The sequence below is a fragment of the Oratosquilla oratoria genome, chromosome 17 (assembly GCF_046742065.1).
Source record: "Oratosquilla oratoria isolate Oo_2021 chromosome 17, ASM4674206v1, whole genome shotgun sequence".
Classification (NCBI taxonomy): Eukaryota; Metazoa; Arthropoda; class Malacostraca; order Stomatopoda; family Squillidae; genus Oratosquilla; species Oratosquilla oratoria.
This window is the reverse complement of record NC_134793.1, coordinates 31,571,514-31,590,858: the sequence shown is the minus strand read 5'-3', so window position 1 is coordinate 31,590,858 and position 19,345 is coordinate 31,571,514. Positions and strand designations below refer to the sequence as shown.

At 40.3% G+C, this 19,345-nt stretch overlaps 1 protein-coding gene across 1 annotated transcript in view; it reads left to right on the top strand.

Moving 5' to 3' along the window:
- The window catches only part of Polr3A (RNA polymerase III subunit A), a 47,540-nt gene extending 31,829 nt beyond the window's left edge, over nucleotides 1-15,711 (top strand). The window contains exons 14-19 of the mRNA XM_076200864.1: nucleotides 1,106-1,354; nucleotides 4,861-5,120; nucleotides 7,150-7,420; nucleotides 8,980-9,293; nucleotides 12,143-12,311; nucleotides 15,398-15,711. Of these exons, the coding sequence (XP_076056979.1) occupies nucleotides 1,106-1,354; nucleotides 4,861-5,120; nucleotides 7,150-7,420; nucleotides 8,980-9,293; nucleotides 12,143-12,311; nucleotides 15,398-15,622 (1,488 nt within the window). The 3' untranslated portion in view covers nucleotides 15,623-15,711. The remainder of the gene's footprint in view (nucleotides 1-1,105; nucleotides 1,355-4,860; nucleotides 5,121-7,149; nucleotides 7,421-8,979; nucleotides 9,294-12,142; nucleotides 12,312-15,397) is intronic.
- The last annotated feature ends 3,634 nt before the right edge of the window (nucleotides 15,712-19,345 follow it).

Sequence of the window (19,345 nt, the reverse complement as noted above, 5' to 3'; positions counted from 1 at the left end):
CTCTTCATGAAAACAAAAACATCCTACAAACAGCACAACATAAACCATTAAGAATAATAACTATATGCTCTAAAACAGCCCCAATAGAATATTTACACTCAGAAATAAAAATATTTCCCATAGAGCCGTGTATGAGAACAAATACATAATTCTACACAAGAGCCCTTCAACCCTTCCACCACCTGCATCATATCACACAAGTACAGCCCAATGGAAAAAAAATAACACTCAAATAGCTACAATAACTTGCCTTCAACACCCACAGTATGCCCATACAAAAACATGTACACACTCAGATCACAAAACAAGCACTCCACAATAGACTCCCAAATCCTTTACTTCACCAGGCTTTCCCAGATATTACCCTAACTGAGAAATCACTTCAAAGACTAACAACCACACTGGCACAACTATATTTGCTTCATCATTCTGTGTTAAAGTAATATTAACACAGACTTGGCGTGGCTACAGACTCCAACTGCCTGGGATTCAACCACCACACAGAAGGCACTAAATACCTCATTCTACACTGCTTTACTATTACCCTGTCCTGACAAAACACAAAATTTCTTCTCTTAGTAATTTATGGGCCAAACTGGTGGTCATGGCCAGTTACCAGAATTGTGGGTCTCCTGCCAGAGACTTTGAGCAACAGATTAATTGATTTATTGATATTTTCATGTGTCAGCCATGCTGATAAGCCAGGCAGTCTCATTATCCTGTACTAATGACCCACTTGCAGAGAAGAATAGGCAAAAGTAAAAAGATTCATATATTTCGATCACTCTCTGTGATCCTCTGCAGCAGATGTGAAGAGGATCATAGTGATCGAAATATACAGATCTTTTTACTTTCGCCTATTCTTCTCTGAAAGTGGATCATTAGTATAATTTTACCAATGTGCTACAACATTACTTTGTTGTCATTATCCTGTGTTAATCATTATATCTTTTAGATGAATGAACAAGCTTTAATATTAAACCATGTTTGTCCATATTGGAATAAAAATGATCAATCAGAGTACTTTAAAATGCTTGAATGACCCAAATTGTTCTGTTTGAAAGTATACAAGATTTTTTTGTGCAAACATTTCTTGCATCAACAGTTCAAATATGGAGGAGATGGATTGGACCCAACTGAACTAGAGGGAACAACTGGACCAGTGGACCTGGAAAGAGTGTTGGACCACATTCGGGCAAAAAACCAGTTCAAGAATGAGGAACCATTAGCTGGTAGTGATATCGTCCCACTAGCAACTAACTATTTAGCAGAAGATGCATTTAAGGAACTTTCCAAAGAGTTCAAAGATGAAATAACAAAATTTTTGGAAAAATATGCCAAGAGAGTTGACAGGGTTAGTGTTTGTTGTAATTTTTGGAATTGTTTATTCTGGACTTTGAGTGATGCTTTATGTGAATGATATAGTTTAGCTTGTAGTACATATATGATAATTGAGTGCTTTTTCATGTGTAACGCTTGACACTGGAATAACTTTGTTATATCCTATGTGTTCCCAGATAGTTTCATACTGCCAAGAAAAACCCCTTTATGATGAGAGGGTTACCAACTTTGATAGCTAAGGTCTTTCTTATCATGTCTGCCTTTTATTTTTCCATGGAGGAAGTGGATACCCTTAGGTAGTTAGGGTCATATTTGGCAAGAAAGGGAGGAGTGGAGGTGGAGGTAAATTGTAGACAGAGAGAACCAATTAAGTACCTTGGGGGATTAAAAAATGTAATAAAAATAGGCATTTAGGAATGGATGCAAAGAGGAGATTGTATGAAGGGATGATTGTACAGATAGCACCGTATTGGGCACAGACATGGAATTTAAGAGAGGATGAGTTTAAATATGTCTAAAATGAAATGTGTGAGAAGTATGGTAGGAGTTACAAGGTTGGATAGAGTGAGAAATGAGTAAATGATGAAGAGAGCAGGTGTGGAAAAGGAGATGGGTGATAGAGTTGATGAAAGAGTATTGGGATGGGGGTGATAGAGTTGATGAAAGAGTATTGGGATGGTTTGGACACATGGAAAGAATGAGTGAAGAAAGATTAGTAAAAGAAATGTGGAAGGCAGAGGTAGATGGAGAGAACAGGAGGGGACAACTGAGGATGAAATGGATGGATGGAGTAAAAGGGGCATTGAGAAAGGAAGGGAGAAGGCAGGAGATAAGGGTAAGTGGAGAATGGCTGTGTATAGATGATACTGTGATGCAAGGAAGGGATGGAGGTAGGGGGAGGTTAGGTAGTGATTATGTGTGAATGATATTTTTATACAGCCTGAAGGGATTTCTCCCCATCTTCAATTTTTTTTCATGATGGGATGGAGAAAGGGGGGTTGTCGATTAAGTGAAGCAGCCTTGCTTTGATTGTGCTGTATTGCTGCAATGCTTCTGACCCAGAGCAGTGGGCAAGATGCAGGGATGACCCATTATCCGTAAGGAGACAAGATGAGAAGGAGGTAAATGGTGGTGGAGGTAAATGCAAGAGCAATGAGCAGGGGATTGGAGATGGTTAGAGACAGTGGAGAGAAGTGGGAGGTGAGCCAGTTGTTGTTTGCTGATGACACTGCACTTGTGGCAGGGTCAGAAGAGGGATTAAAGGAGTTAGTGATAGAGTTCAGGAAGGTATGTGATAAGAGAAAATTGAAGGTAAATATGGGTAAAAGTAAATTGATGAGATGTATAAGGAGAAAGGATGACAGTGAGTTGGAAGCAATTCTTAGGAGAGAGGCTGAAGGAAGTGGATAGATTTAAGTATTTGGGGGGGTTGTTTGTGGGAGAAAATGGAGGACACTTCATCTCAAACACATTTAAACTTCTCTTTTTTATATCTAAAATTAGAAGTCCCTGACCCATACATTGTTGTAGGCACAATCACCCGTTTGTATAATCTCTTTTCAACCATTCTCAAATGCCTGCTTTCTTTACACTTTTCAATCCTTACATACATACATATACCAAAGGCTTTTTCCCCTACACAGGGGGTAGCCAAAAAGAAAAAGGCATAGAAACCGCTCCCACCCATTCCATTTCTTATATATTCCACTCCCCTCCACCCTCCTCCCTCCCTCCCATCTTGGCACCTCCTGGATGACAAGGGCCACAAGACATTTAATTGTTTTCCTTACTCTACAGTGTACTTCCACTACTACTCCTTCATTTACTGCTTCATTTGATCTTAAATACATACATACATATATCAAAGGATTTTTTCCCCCTTACAAGGGGGGGTAGCCAAAAAACAAAGGCATAAACCACTCCCACCCATTCCATCCATTCCATCCCCAACATACTCCCCTCCCCTCTACCCTTTTCCCTCCCTCTTATCTTGGCACCTCCTGGATGATGGGACATCCCTACATCTTGTCCACTGCATTTGATCTTAAATATTCAAAGCAATCCACTCCCTCCAACCTCTGTCATTTAAGACTTACTTTCAATTTGCTGCCATCCTCTCCCTTGGCACATCACATCACCTTACCTTTACCCACATTTACTTTCAGTTTCTTCCTATTATATACCTTCCTGAACTCCATCACTAACTGTCCTCCTCTGACCCTACCACAAAAGCAGTGTCATCCGAAAACAACAAATAGCTCACATCCCAATTCCTTCCACTATTTCTAACCTTCTCCAATCCCCTACCCACCACCCTCACATTTACCTCCTGTACCACCCAATTCATATACACATTGAACAGTCATAGCAACATGACATAGCTCTGATGTAGTATTACCTTCACCTCAGACCACTTGCTCTTACCATTCCCGATCCTAACACAAGCTTTACTCTTGTAATAACTCTTAACTGTTTTTAATAACTTTCTGACAATCCCATATATCTGCAATACCTCCCACAGTGCTTTCCTGTTGACCCTCTCATAAGCCTTCTCCAAATCTTTGAAGACCCAAAAAAACATCTTTACCTTTTGCCAAACTTCTCGGAAATCTGCCTTATCACAAAAATTTTATCCACACTTTCTTAATCATTCCTAATATTACAGAAAATTCCTTTTGTATACCCCGATTGGTACAGTTGGTAGCATCCTTGTCTTGTGATAAATACTCACACAGCCAGTGGTTTATGTCTCAGGGGCGAAGGTAGTTAATTCATTTGTTAAAGCTTCACTCACTTGTTGGATGGCTCGCCTGAATAAAAGACTTGGTGAAATTAAGACTACATACTACCATGGGAGTTAGTATCAGGAAATAGTGAGGATGATTTCCAGAAGATTCCTTTTGTACCCCCTGCATGGTGGGGAGTAACCAGTCACAGAGCCAGTGGTGTGTGTGTATGTATGTCAAAACTATACTGCTGAAAGCCTACCTATGCCATCAGAAAGGAACAAATGGGTGCAGATTGGGTAGGGGATGGGTAGATGCCTAAACTGGCTACCTCCCTTATAAGGGGAGAATTTTTTTATTGCATATGTATGTGGCCTTGCAGTGGATGTGCTGTGTCTTGCGACACTGCTTCTGACCCAGGGCAGTGGACAGGATGCAGGGATGACAGGAGGTGCCAAGATAAGAGGGAGGGAGGAGAGTGAAGGGGAGTGGAATATATAGGAAATGGAATGGGTGGGAGTGGTTTCTATGCCTTTTTCTTTTTGGCTACTCCCCATGTAGGGGGAAGGAGCCTTTGGTGTATGTATGTATGACATATATGAATAATAGCTTCAAATGTAAGCCAGATTAAAATTTTATTAATCGTCCTTCTAAGTTGAAGGGTTTAAGAGAGAGTGACCCCATGAATATAAGTTTCTCATCATCTTCAACTACATAAAACAGAACTTATGTAATATTCCAACAGTTTAATGGGCTTATCTTTATACTAATGAGCGTATTCATCCATTTCAAGCTGCACTCAAGGCTGGTCCCCACTATTAAATCAGACAAGACTCCACCAGTGATGAAACATCTAGAACGTCTCACCTTCAGCCAACTTGTCCACTTCCTCAATTCATGTCTGGACAGGTACCAGGCGGCCATCATGGAGCCTGGCACTGCAGTAGGTGCCTTGTGTGCCCAGAGTATTGGAGAACCTGGCACTCAAATGACCTTGAAGACTTTTCACTTTGCTGGTGTCGCTGCCATGAACATCACACTTGGAGTACCCAGGTATTGTACTGTGTGTATGGTAATCCTTTGATATTGTTTGATATTCATGATTTTGAATATTTACAATTACCCCTGTATGGGGTATTGACTGGATTTTATTGTGTGGTAAAATTCTGCTCAGTAGCATGCAGCTCATACTTTATGGTCTACATATGCTGACATATGAACAAAGATTAGAAAAACTAAAAATATTAACTCTGGAGCAAAGAAGAGAAAGAGGCGATTCGATATCCATATATAGAATTATGAAAGGGATGGAAATCCTTGACAGGGATGATCTACTTAAATGGGACAATAGAAATACAAGGGGACACAAGAAGAAACTTAAGAAGGACAGTAACAGAAGAGATCTGAAAAAGAATAGCTTTCCACATAGAGTGATAGATACATGGAATAAATTAAAAGAGAAAACAGTGAGTGCTAAAACTATACACGACTTTAAGAAAGAACTGGATGAGGAAAGATACAACTGCGGGTCCCTACGAGCATAGCTCTTCTCCCGCAAAATACAACTAGGTAAATACATGTGGTGCCCCTACAGACCAGAGCCACACATAATTTTATTTTATTTTAGAGGAAATATCTACTTGTAGAGAAATTATGCTACTTTAGTGTACAGCTATTGACCTTCCATTATTCTGTTCCTTCACTCTTCATACTGTCCTGTTCCACTTCTCTGAATATATATTTCTATTTTTGACTACCCCTGTGGTAGGAGAGGAAAGAATACTGCCACCAAGTTTTCCTATTTGGGTCATAAAAGGCGACTAAAACAGATGGGACTAGGCATCCTGCTCTCTGAAACCTAAGGGGTAAATTCCTGCAAGTAAAGGCATAAGAGGGCCTTGGAGGAGTTTTCCAAACAGAACCTTAAGGTTTAGGTTGTTTAATATGCATGGGTGCAGAACAATTGAGAATAAAAGAGAAGAGATAGGTAGTATGTTTGTGAGAAGGAAGATGGATGTGTTGGCATTGAGTGAAACTAAGTTGAAAGGGAAGGGTGAGTTTAAGTTTGGGAGTGTAGTGGGGAAGGTGTCAGGAGTGAGGAGAGGAGGAGGCATAGGTAAGTGTGTGGTGGATTGGAAGGTTTCTTCGAGGTTAATGTGGATGAAGGTGAAACTGGGAAGGGAGATGTGGGTCACTGTAAGTGCCTATGGGCCTGGTAGTGAGAAGAGTGTAGAGGAAAGAGAGGCTCTTTGGATAGAGGGAAAGGACAAAAGGTAGGGAGGTGCATAGATTAAACTGTTTAAATGAGGAAGAAAAGGAGCTGGAGTACAAGAAGTATGGGAGGTGGTGAAGGATAGAGTAGAGGTAGGAGTGGAAGAGGAGTGGGGGTGTTTCAAGGAGGGAGTAAAAAGTGTGCAAAGATAGTGTAGGGAACAAGGAGGATGGGAGGGAGTAGAAGGAAGGGTAGTGAGTGGTGGGATGATGAAATAAAGAAAGTTGTAGAAGAGAAGAAGCGAGCATTCATGGACTGGTTGCAAAGTAGCAGGAAAAATATGAGAGGTACAAAAAAAAAAAAAAAGAAGAGAAGCAAAACATGTAAAGGAGGTAAAAAGGAGGGTAAATGTAAAATGGGGAGAAGTATGACAAAATTTGAAAGTAATAAAAAGATGTTTCAGAAGAAAATTAAGAGAGGAAGGGGAAGGTTGTATATCAGGTGATATCAGTAAATTCCAAGTTGCAGTCAGTGAGTTAATGTGTCATTTTTTGTACCAAGAGTCTCTCTCTCACTCTCTCTCTCTCTCTCTCTTTCTTTCTCTCTTTCACATCTCATCTCAATTTCTTGCCCACTTGATGATACCTACTCAGCAGCATCACTTTCTTTTTTAATTTTGATGGCCATCATGGACAATTCCTGATTCCAAACTGTATTAAACTTCTGCAGTCATTGTTTCCACAATCAGTGCCAGATTATCTGGATAGACAAAAATTTCTCTATCAACTCTTCTTATCACAAAGGGAAAAAAAAAAAGCAATGAAATTGAAGCTAGGGCATTAATCCTTTGTTCGTTTTCTCTCACTTCAGAATTTTGGAAATTATCAATGCTTCTCGCTGTATCTCAACACCAATCATCACTGCCAAGCTTGAACATGATACAGATCCAGAAAAGGCAAGGCAGGTGAAGGGAAGAATAGAAAAGACAATGCTTGGAGAAGTTTGTGAGTATGTGAAGGAAGTTTTTCTACAAGACGACTGCTTCCTCCTTCTGAAACTGGCCATGGAGAGAATACGACTTCTAAAATTAGAGGTTGATGCAAACTCTATCAAGTATTCCATATATACCTCAAAACTCAAGGTATTGATATTACTGCAGTTATTATTTTCTCTCAACTTGTGTTAGGGTACGGAATGGTGACAATCATTGGTTTGAAGGGAAGGTGTTATGTACTATATATATTTTTTATTATTATTTGTTATTGTTTATTATTATTATTGTTGTTAATATTGGGTGTCTGATTTAAACAAAATCACTATATATTTCTAGAGTGAGGCTTCTATTCTGTTATGTTGAGCCATTTTTCTATATTATTCAAATAGGCTTGGGCGTTTTTTACTGTTATTATATATTTACTGAGCTGGGTTATTATTGTCAGATCATGTACATATTAAAGAACATTAGTGTTCAGTTCTCATTCTGAAATTGGAAGAGATTGACATACATACATACATATACCAAAGGCTTTTTCCCCTTACATGGAGGCTAGCCAAAAAGAAAAAGGCATAGAAACCACTCCCCCTCCATTCCATTTCCTATATATTCCACTCCCCTCCACCCTCCTCCATCCCTCTTATCTTGGCACCTCCTGGATGACGGGTCATCCCTGCATCCTGTCCACTGCCCTGGGTCAGAAGCAGTGTTGCAAGACACAGCACATCCACAGCAAGGCTGCTTCATAAATTCGGCGACCCCCCCTCTCCGTCCCCTCATGCAGAAAAGGAGAAGACAGGGAGAAATCCCTTCAGGCTGCGTCAAAAATTTTTCTCATACATACTTCCTCACCAAGGCATTTACTTGCTTCTCTCAATCTACATTCTACCTCCATCCCCACTCCTCCCTTTCCTGCCACATTCACACCCAAGGTTATTTAGTGAAGCTGTTGCTGGAGTTAACTATGTTTAGGTTGGGGAGTTTCAGATATTTTGTGTCGTCTTTGATCTGCTGTTTGACTTGAATTGAGATCACCTGCCAGCATGTGTTGTTGGAGTTGTTGTTGTTGTCGTTCCCTAGACTGTCTGTCCGAGCAGTCCCGTCTCCCCAAGGAATGCCACTGCTGTTGTTGGAGTTGTGTGATGAAGCCTTATGGGGTTGACGGGAGAGCAATAAAGGTAGCTGGCTGGTTTTAGAAGTTTGAGTCAGTGACAAGGAGAACATAAACAGATGTGTCACACTAAATTGGATCTATAGATGAGTAAGGGAGAGAGTAGGTAGGACATTTGATCCCAACAAACGAGGAACTAGTTGGTTTTGTGTCATAGAGTTTGTGATATTTTGTCCCTGAGGATTTCTGGGATGGGAGTAATGTGGGATGCCTTAACTTGTGGCAGGGATCCTATGTGTTCACTCCTAGTGCACCACATGTTGCCATTATAAGTCAGGATAGAACCTTTTATATTATAACCCCTGAAGATGAAACCCAGACAGGGTTCAAAACATCAGGAATAAATTACCTGTTTCTGAATCTGGTATATTTTATTCATACCATCATGGTTACAGGACTCCAGGTTTTGTCAATCACACAAACACATATATATATATATGAATGGAATGTGGGTCTGTAACTTGGTATACCTTAGTTTGTAAGGTTAAGGCATGCTAGATTGTTTTCTTCACCATTCCTACACTTCTCATTGTAGGTGAAAGACACAGATGTATGTGTTGAATCAGACACCATCATTACTGTTCGTCCATCCAAGACCAAGGCATCATCCATGTACTACCAGCTGCAACACCTCAAACAGCACATCACCAATGTCATCATCAAGGGTCTTCCATCCGTGAACCGAGCTGTAATTAACATGAATGATGGAGGTGGCACTCCACATTATGAGCTACTGGTGGAAGGTGACAATCTTAGGGAAGTTATTGCAACCTATGGTGTCAAAGGGACAAAGTGTACCTCCAACAATACATATGAAGTCTTTAGCACACTTGGTATTGAGGCAGCAAGGTGAGTTTCATGATTTCCATGGATTTTTGAAATTATTTATTTATTTATTTGTCCTACACTACAGTAGAAATTATGCATCATTCTAATTAACTTTTCAAATTTTCTTCCCAAATGTTAGAAGTTGTGGGTTATTTTTCCACTTCATTAACAAGGGGAGAGAGACAGGAAGTGGATAGCTTTTGATACATGGGGGTGAATGTGGCGGGAAAGGGAGGAGTGGAGGTGGAGGTAGAATGTAGATTGAGAGAAGCAAGTAAATGTCTTGGAGTAATAAAAAGTGTAGTGAGAAATAGACATTAGGCAAAGGATGCTAAGAGGACATTGTATGAGGGGGTGACTGTGCCTTCAGCACTGTATGGGGCAGAAACATGGAACATAAGAGAGGAAAAGTTTAAATGTGTTTGAGATGAAATGTCAGAGAAGTATGATAGGGGTTACTAGGCTGGATGGAGTGAGAAACAAGGAAGTGAGGAGGAGAGCAGGGATGGAAAGGGAATCAGGAGATAGGGTTGATGAAAGAGTATTGGGATGGTTTGGACACATGGAAAGAATGAGTGAAGAAAGTAAAAGAGGTGTGGAAGGCAGAGGTGAATGGAGTGAAGATGAGGGGTCAACCAAGGATGAAATGGATGGATGGGGTAAAAGGGACATCAGGAAAGAGGGGAATGTCTGTTGAGGAAGGAAGGGAGAAGACAAAAGATAGGAGTGAATGGAGAATGGTTGTGTATTGATGATGCTGTGATGCATGGAAGGGAGTGGGTGGGTGATGCGGCTGAGGGAGTATGTGTGAATAATATTTTGATGCATCCCAAAGGGATTTTTCCCAGTCTTATCTTTTTCTGCATGGGAGTGGGGGGTCACCAATTAAATGAAGCAGCCTTGTTGTGGATGTGTTGTGTCATACTGCATTGCTTCTGACCCAGGGCTTTGGGTGAGATTCAGGGATGACCCGTCATCCAGGAGGAACCAAGAAAAAAGGGAGGGAGGGGTAGTGAATGGGAGTGGAGTATGTGGGGATGAAATGGGTGGGAGTGGATTTATACCTTTGACTTGTTACCTCCTTTGTAAAGGGGAAAAAGCCCTTGATATATGTGTGTTTGTATGTATTAACAAGGAGTGACTCAGAGATGAATAATGAGTGAAATAGTATAGCAGTAGTCAAAATAAAAGCAGAAATGACACCTGGTACAGAAGTTAATTGAGAGGGACTACAATCCCTTCATTACCCAGGTGGTGTCAGTAAGATGAAAAGAAGACCCATTTGATTTGCTCTTACTATACTGATGACATAACAGTTACATGCACACACTGTAACACAAAGCCGCAGAAATACTGAAACCATACCTCAACACACTCAACATGTGGTTCACTGCAAATAGACTCAAAATAGCCCCAACCAAATTCACATACACACTTCTTGCTAATTGGAGAACAGAACATAAAAACATACCATGCTTCTTTATCAACAACACTCTCATCACACACTTATACACCCAAAATTCTTGGTGTAACATACAATGCATCCATGTAATTTGAAGAACACATCATAAACATAAAGACAAAATGCACATGTAAAATTAATGCACTCAAATCAATTGTAGGAACAACATTGAGACAAAACAAAGAAACTACCACTACAGTATGCAAGTAATGCAAACACTCAATGATGAATTATGTGAGCCCTGCATGGGCCCTTAATCACACTAAGACACACCTCAATACCTTATACAAAATAAAACCCTAAAGACAATTACAGACTGCACAAATACAACATACAACAACTCTGAAATACTCCACATTCAACAACTCTGAAATACTCTACCCATTTTCACTTTATTACCTTCCCATCCATTAACATGTGTCACTTCCTTGCCAAACATACTTGTATTCAATTCAAAATTTTGTCATACTCATACCCCATTTTACACCTGCTCTTCTCTTTGCCTCCTTCACCGTAAGCTTTGCTTCCTCTCTTCTTTTTGTACCTCTCATTTGCCTCCCAAGTCTTACCTTGTAGCCAATCCACATATGCTTGCATCCTCTTTTCTATTGCCTTCACCCCCTCATCCCGCCATTCATTACCCTTTCTTTTATTCCCTTGCATTCTCCTCCCTACATGCCATCTTTGCACATTTACTCACTTCCTCCTTAAAACACTCATTCTTCTTGTGTTCCTACCTCACCTCTCTGCTTCACCATTTCTCATGACTCTTTCAGTTTCTCCTTGTATACCTTCTCATTTTCCTTCCCATTCAATTTGATAACTCTCTGCACACCTCTACCTCCCACCCTTTCCCTCCTCCACTTTTCCTCAACTGTCAGTTGTATCAACTCTCATGCATATCAGTCACTCCTGAGTAAAAAGTTATCTGATTTCATATTTTCCATATATGAAATCTGATAACTTTATTCAGGAGTGACTGATATGAGGAGGGAAAGGATGGGTAGTTCAGGAGATGGACTATGTCTTGCTACATTGCACTAACCTGGGCATTGGGTAGGAGACAGGGATGACCCATCATCCATGAGGAGCTAAGAGGAGAGGGAAACAAAGGATGGTGGATGGAAGTGGAATAGTTGAGAGTGGGTATATGCCCTTGACTTGGTTACTTCCCTTACCTTGGAGGAGAAAAAAAATCAAATATTGGGCACTCTTCCTTATAGTGTATACATAGTCACTTCATGGATTTTGTCCACCAATTGATCTTTGCATTACTTGAGTATCCAATTGGAAATCCCATCAGTGCATCAAATTACTTTGAGTTGATAGTGTGAATTAAGAAATTACTGAATTGGCATGTGGTATAGTTTGATAGATATCTATTAATAAGGAACATTCTAATTTACAGAGCAACCATCATCAGAGAGATCACAGTAACTATGGAAACCCACGGTTTAAGTGTGGACCATCGCCATATTATGCTGTTGGCTGACCTCATGACCTGCAGAGGGCAAGTTTTAGGCATTACAAGACATGGACTCTCAAAGATGAAAGAATCTGTCCTCATGCTGGCATCAGTAAGTTTGATAATGTTCTCTCTCTAGCCAGTTGGTTGTATTTACCTATGCATTTTCATTCTCCCACTACAGTCCACATGACCTCATCCTCATTGCAGAAGGGATTCATCTTTGTCATAAACCAGTTGTTATTTTTGAGTTTTTTGACCAGAAACCTACAATATTAAGGTAGCCAACACTGGTTCTTGGGCCTTCTTGTAGACAATCTCTTCTAGAAATCAACTCAATAGGAGTCACACTGGCATGTATATGTTGTTGCAATGGCAGTATCGTACCCAATGAAGTTTGTTCATTAATTTTTTTTTACTCTGTGAATCTGATACACCCATCTGGGCTATTGGCTGCATGTTATTGTGGGGGTTAAAAAGCTGCTCAGTAGTATGCTCCTGATACTTTAAGGTCTGTATGGGGTACCCCTATGGACCAGAGCATCACATAATTTTGTCTGTGATAAAAGAAATCTCTATTCATAGAGAAATGATGATACTTTATCATACTGTGGCTGTGGTGGAATGTAAGTTGAGAGTGGAGGATAGGTGGAAAAAGAGGAAAAGGAGGAGTACAAGAAGAAGCTGAGAGAGGATTGGGAGGGAGTGAAGGATAGAGTAGTACTAGGAGTGGAGGAGGAATAGGGATGCTTCAAGGAGGAAGTAACAAGGTGTGCAAAGATGGTGTGTGGAACAAGGAGGACAGGAGGAAATAGAAGGAAGGGTAGTGAGTGGTGGGATGAAGAAGCAAAGAAGGTTGTATAAGAAAAGAAGCAAGCATTCACAGATTGCTTACAAAATAGGATGAGAGAATCATGAAAATAATAGAGAAGTAAAGCATAAAATAAAGGAGGTAAAGGGGAGAGCAAATGTGAAATAGGGGTATGACAGAAAATTTTGAAAGTAATAAAAATGATGATTTGGAAAGAAATTAAGAGAGGAAGAAGGGGCGAATCAAGTAGAGAAGAAAAGGTAAAAGGTGCAGATGAAGTGATAATGGAAGAAATGACAGTGAGAGGAAGATGGGTAGAGTATTTTAGGGAGTTGCTAAATGTAAAGGAGGATAGGGGGAAAGGTAGTTGCAGTGGGAAGTGCTAAGAAAATGACAGTGATGAGTGAAGAAAATGGTGGAGAAATAAAGAAAGATGAGGTGAAGGCAGTTGTTAAGATGATGAGAGCAGGTAAGGCACCTGGGTTAGATGGGTGTCATGCAGAAGGTCTAAAAAAAGGGAGGTATAATGTTGGTGGACTGGCTGGTGAGGTTATTTAATGTTTGTTTAAAAAAGTGTAGAGTGCCGGACGACTGGAGGAGTGCCTGTATAGTTCCACTTTACAAGGGAAAGGGGGACAAGTGTGAGTGTAGTAGTTTCAGAGGGATCAGTTTGTTGAGTGTAGTTGGGAAGGCTTATGGGAGTGTTTTGTTTGAAACCATAAGGAGAGGAACAGAGGGATTGGTGAAGAACAGTGTGGGTTTAGGACAGGTAGGGGTTGCATGGATCAGATTTTTGTGGTAAGACAGATATGTGAGAAAGCTTTAGGAAAAGGTAAGGATTTTTTGGGGCCTTTATAGATTTGGAAAAGGCTTATGACAGAGTATACATGAAGGCACTGTGAGAGGTATTGCAGATATTTGGGATAGGAAGAAAACTGTTAAGAGTAGTCAAGAGTTTTTACAACAGTAGTAGAGCCTGTGTTAGAATCAAAATGGAGAGAGTGAGTGGTTTGAGGTAAAGGTGGGACTTTGCCAGTGATGTGTTATGTTGCCTTGGCTGTTCAATTTATACATGGATGTGGTGGTGTGAGAGGTAAACACAAGGGTAATGGGTCAGGGATTGGAGATGGTTAAAGAAAATGGGAGATAAGCCAGTTATTGTTTGATGATACTGCACTTGTAACAGGATCAGAGGAGGGATTAAGGAAGTTAGTGTCAGAGTTTGGGAAGATGTGCGAAAGAAGGAAGTAGAAGATAAATGTGGGTAAAAGGTGATGAGATGTACAAGGGGAGAATATGGCAGCAGACTGGAAGCGAGTATTAAGGGAGACAGGAGGAAGTGTATAGTTTTAGATACTTTGGTGTGAATGTGGCAGGAAAGGGAGGGGTAGAGGTGGAGGTAGAATGTAGACTAAGAGAAGCAAGTAAATGCCTTGGAGGATTAAAAAGTGTAATGAGAAATAGACATTTGGGAATGGATGCTAAGAGGTATGAAGGAGTGATTATGCCAACAGCACTGTATGGGGCAGAAACATGGAACATAAGAAAGGAGGAGTTTGAATGTGTTTGAGGTGCCTGAGAAATATGATAGGGGTTACTAGGCTGGATAGAGTGAGAAACGAGGAGGTGAGGAGGAGAATGGGAGTGGAAAGGGAGTTGGGAGATAGGGTTGATGAAAGAGTATTGGAATGGTTTGGACACATGGAAAGAATGAGTGAAGAAAGAGTAGTAAAAGAGGTGTAGAAGGAGTGAACATGAAGGGGCAATCAAGGATGAGATGGATAGATGAAGTAAAAGGGGTATTGGTAAAGAGGGGAATGTCTGTTGAGGAAGGCCAGGAGAGGACAGAAGATAAGATGCTGTGATGTATGAGGGTGGGTGGGGGATGGGGGTGGGGGAGTATGTGTGAGAAATAAATTTACACAGCCCAAAGGGATTTCTCCTTGTCTTCTCCATTTCTGCTTGAGGGGTCACAGATTTAATGAAGTGGCCTTGCTGTGGATGTGCTATATCTTGCAACACTGCTTCTGACCCTAGGCAGTGGACAAGATGCAGGGATAACCCGTCATCCAGGAGGTGCCAAGATAAGAGGAGGGTGGATGGGAGTGGAGTATGTGGGGATGGAATGGGTGAGAATGGATTTTATGCCTTTGTTTTATGGCTACCTCCCTTGTAAGGGGGAAAAAGCCTTTGGTATATATATGAATGTATGTTTTTTTTTTGTTTTTTTGTTTTTTTTTTTCACTCCACAATTTTTAACTGAATTTTGTAATGCAGTCTATATGCCAAAGGTCTCTTCCTTTTTATAAAAAAGGTACCCTATAATGTAATAATTTGAACAATTTTCCAGAAGTTTTACTGAAACTAATCCTATTAATTCTTTCCAGTTTGAGAAAACAGCTGATCATCTTTTTGATGCTGCCTACCATGGGCAGAATAACCCCATTAGTGGTGTAAGTGATTGCATCATCATGGGCAAGCCAATGAACATCGGCACTGGAGTCTTCAAGCTGCTGCACCGTCACACCAGAGATCCCCGTCCCAGAACACGAAGTCTTGTTTTTGATGTCCCTGATAAACACATTAACTTAGCCAACTGTGGATGGACTTGAAACAGATTGCAAGTGACTAATTATTGGTAATGTGTTGTAGAAAGAAATTTGTATTTTTATGTTTGCCATAAACGTGATCTAGATATGAATGAACTAGTGTGAATGCACCTTTCTAGAACTGAAATTTTTTTCTTTTCTCTGGAGAAGTTTAGTAATTCATATCTTGAAGGATGTTGAGTTCAGAAATCTTTGTCATTATTTTGCATTCATTCTGTGAATGCATCATTTTTTTTGACAACCCACTGGCTGTGGAACAACATGAATGAAGATTCTGAAATAAGCAGACAGTTGTTGAATGCATTTCATTTGTTCAAATATATTAGTTTGGTGAAAAGTTTTACTTCATTCTGGATGGTAAATTTCAGTGTGTGAAATAAACAACAGGGTCACTGATAATCAATGTGGAGAAGTATTTAGCTTTATCTACTTTAGTAGCAAAGGGATGAGGTGCTTGGAGGAACTGAATTAAAAGGTTTGATACCTGACAACTTAAATTGTATAAACTACATCAGGTGAATAAATTTGTCTGGTTGAGTATAAGAGCCAATTCATGAAGAATATTATCAGGTTTATGAGGTCAAGAGAAAATGGATTATATTTTGGTCAGCAGAGAAAAAATATATGAGACTGATCACAAACGTACAATAAACACAAACTGAGATAAGGATTACTTTTTATTATGTACCAAAGGCCCTTTCCCCCTTAATAAAGTGGTGGCTGAGTCAAAACACTCACTCACATGATAGACAAATTCAGTAGTCCCTCATTATTGACTGGAGTTTGGTACTGAAGATATCAGTCGATATGCAAAAACATTGATACCAATTTTCACATGATAAATATCAGCTGGTTTAAATGTTTTGTTATGTATTACATTGTTTTATATTCTATTGTTATATTCAACTTAATTCACCATGCTTATTAGAAATATATTTAAGTCATTGGAAAGCAATGACTATATGTACAGTATTATTATTTGTTAACAAAATAAAATGAGTTGAAAAACCTTGAATTCTGTCCTCTTGTTATGAAACTCATCTCCCCTCTATCTTCTCCAGGGTTGCCATATTAGACTGGCTGAAATTAGCAATTTGAACGGCTAAAAGTTGTGAATATTAAGTAATAGTAGCCCATTATTTATGTAGTCCAACCTAGCAACTGTGGTCCTTTCCATTAAGATTCACCACTTCTGTCACCATCATTCCTTTCACTCCATCTCACCTCATATTTGTTAGGTCATTGAAAAATTACTATATGTACAATTATCATGTCAGTTATACCTAGTGGGAAGGTGCGGAAACTTCTGAGAAGGTGCTGGTAAAAATGAAATTATTTTTGCTTATGGAAATATATAATTTACCTCCAGTAGAAAATCTATCACCAACTACATACACCAACAGCTTTTTCCCCCATGCAAGGGAGGTAGCTAAAAAACAAAGGCATAAAAACCACACCCACCCATTCCATCCCCACACACTCCATCCCATCCCCCCCTCTTTTCTTGGCTCCTCCTAGATGACAGGTCATCCCCACATCTCGCCTACTGCCCTGGATCAGAAGCAGTGTCCCAAGACACAGCACATCCACAGGAAGTCCACTTCATTAAATAACTACCGTCTATATATATATATATATATATATATATATAAAAGTCGGCGATAATGAGTTTACTGCAAGGCCTATTAAACCATTTCTCTCATCTCAGCACCTTGGAAATGGAGGGTTGGCCTGCCACATCTCTCACAAAGCACTACATTTCATTGTGAAAATGTAAACTTTCATATTACAATGCCCATGCAATAACTTTATTAAGATAATTGTACATACATACATATACCAAGGCTTTTCCCCCCTTCCAAGGGAGGTAGCCAAAAAGGGAAAGGCATAAAAACACTCCCACCCATTTCATCCCTAAATACACTCCACACCCCTCCCACCCTCCCTCTCATCTGAGCACCTCCTGGATGACGGGTCATCCCTGCACCCTGCCCACCGCCCTGGGTCAGAAGCAGTGTCGCAAGACACAGCACATCCACAGCAAGTTTGATAGCCAGTAATACTGAAAACTAAATCATTTTGATGCTGTTGTGTTTCCATGGAACCCAAACAATGTAAATATGTGCTGTCATCAAGCAGGTGAGGTAGGTTGGGCCATGGCCCCCTCAGTTTTTCAGCTGGCCCCCCCAGTTTTTTTGCATACCCTATTTTTAAATTATATACAGTATATTTATATATACACCTTGGTAAATACTACTGCGGTACCGACCGCGTCACGGCCTCACACGCAGTGGCAATTCTAGGGGGGCCTGGGAGGGCCATGGCCCCCCCAGTTTTTCAGCTGGCCCTCCCACTTTCATAGTCCTAGAATCGCCACTGAAGGAGGCCTTCAGGCCACATTATTTTATCTTCTGTTCACAACTATTCTCCATTCACACCTATCTCTTGTCCTCTCCCAATCCTGTTCAACAGACATTCCCCTTTCACCTAAGCCCATCTTTACTCCATCCATTTCTTTCTTGGTCCTTCTCAAGTTCACTCCATCCACCTCTGCCTTCCACATTCTTTTTGCCAGTACCATCTGCCAGCTTCCTTTCCATCTCCCATTCTTCACCTCACCTCTTTATTTCTCACTCCATCCGCCCTCATAACCCCTGCCATATTTCTCAAAACATTTCACTCAAATTTATTTAAATTTCCTCTTTCTGCCTCCCTTAAATTCTAAGTTACGGGCTCATACAGTGTCTTATGCACAGTCATCCCTTCATACAGTCCTGTCTTTGCATCCATCATAAGATACCTATTTCTCATGACACTTTTCATTCCCACATTATCCTAATTCTATCCTCCATCAAGCACATCCTTGAGACATGTGGAATGCATCCCTTACATATATGGAGGAGCTGATGATTCTACATCTTTCTAGGTCATTCTCTAGATGTCTAGTTTCAATCAGTTTAATTAATTTAGAATGAACACAACAGAGCATGTGACTAAAGATCCTTCTATCACATCTGACCGTTACAGAGAAAATCTAGTGTCTTCTAGCACTACCATGACTCATTTTCTCTATCTTTCCACTTGGTTTTTCAAAGAGCTCTCCTTTTTTTTTTCATGGCACTCGGTGAAAGAATGTTGGGATGGTTTGGATACATGGAAAGAATGAGTGAGGAAATATAAGCAAGATTATGGAAGGAGTGAACTTGAGGGGAAGACTGAGAATAAGATGGATGGATGGGGTGAAGGAGACCTTGGGTAAAAGGAGAATGTCTGTTCAGTAAGAAAGATAAAAGGCAGAGGATAGATGTGAGTGGGGAATGATTGTTATTGGACAATAAATTGATACAGCACAAATGGATTTCCCCTTATCTTCTCTATTATTGCATGAGTGGGCAAGGAAGGAGGGTTGCCATGCAAATGAAATTGATGGCCCGGCTGTGGATGTGTTGTGTTGTGATTCATTGCTTCTGACCTAGGCAGTAGACATCCACAAGGAGCTAAGTTGGAACTTGGAAGGGAAACAAATGGGTGATGGATGGGTGGGAATGAGTGCATGCCTTGGTTGGTTACCTCCCTTATAAGGGAAGATAGCTAGAGCTAACAGATATATGTTGTAAAAGCTATAGTTCCATTAATAGCAAATGTACAAGCTAAAAAGGCAAAAGGATACTTTCTTTTCTTGTAAAAGTCTTATTCCTACACTGTTAGGTACATTCAAGAACTGAA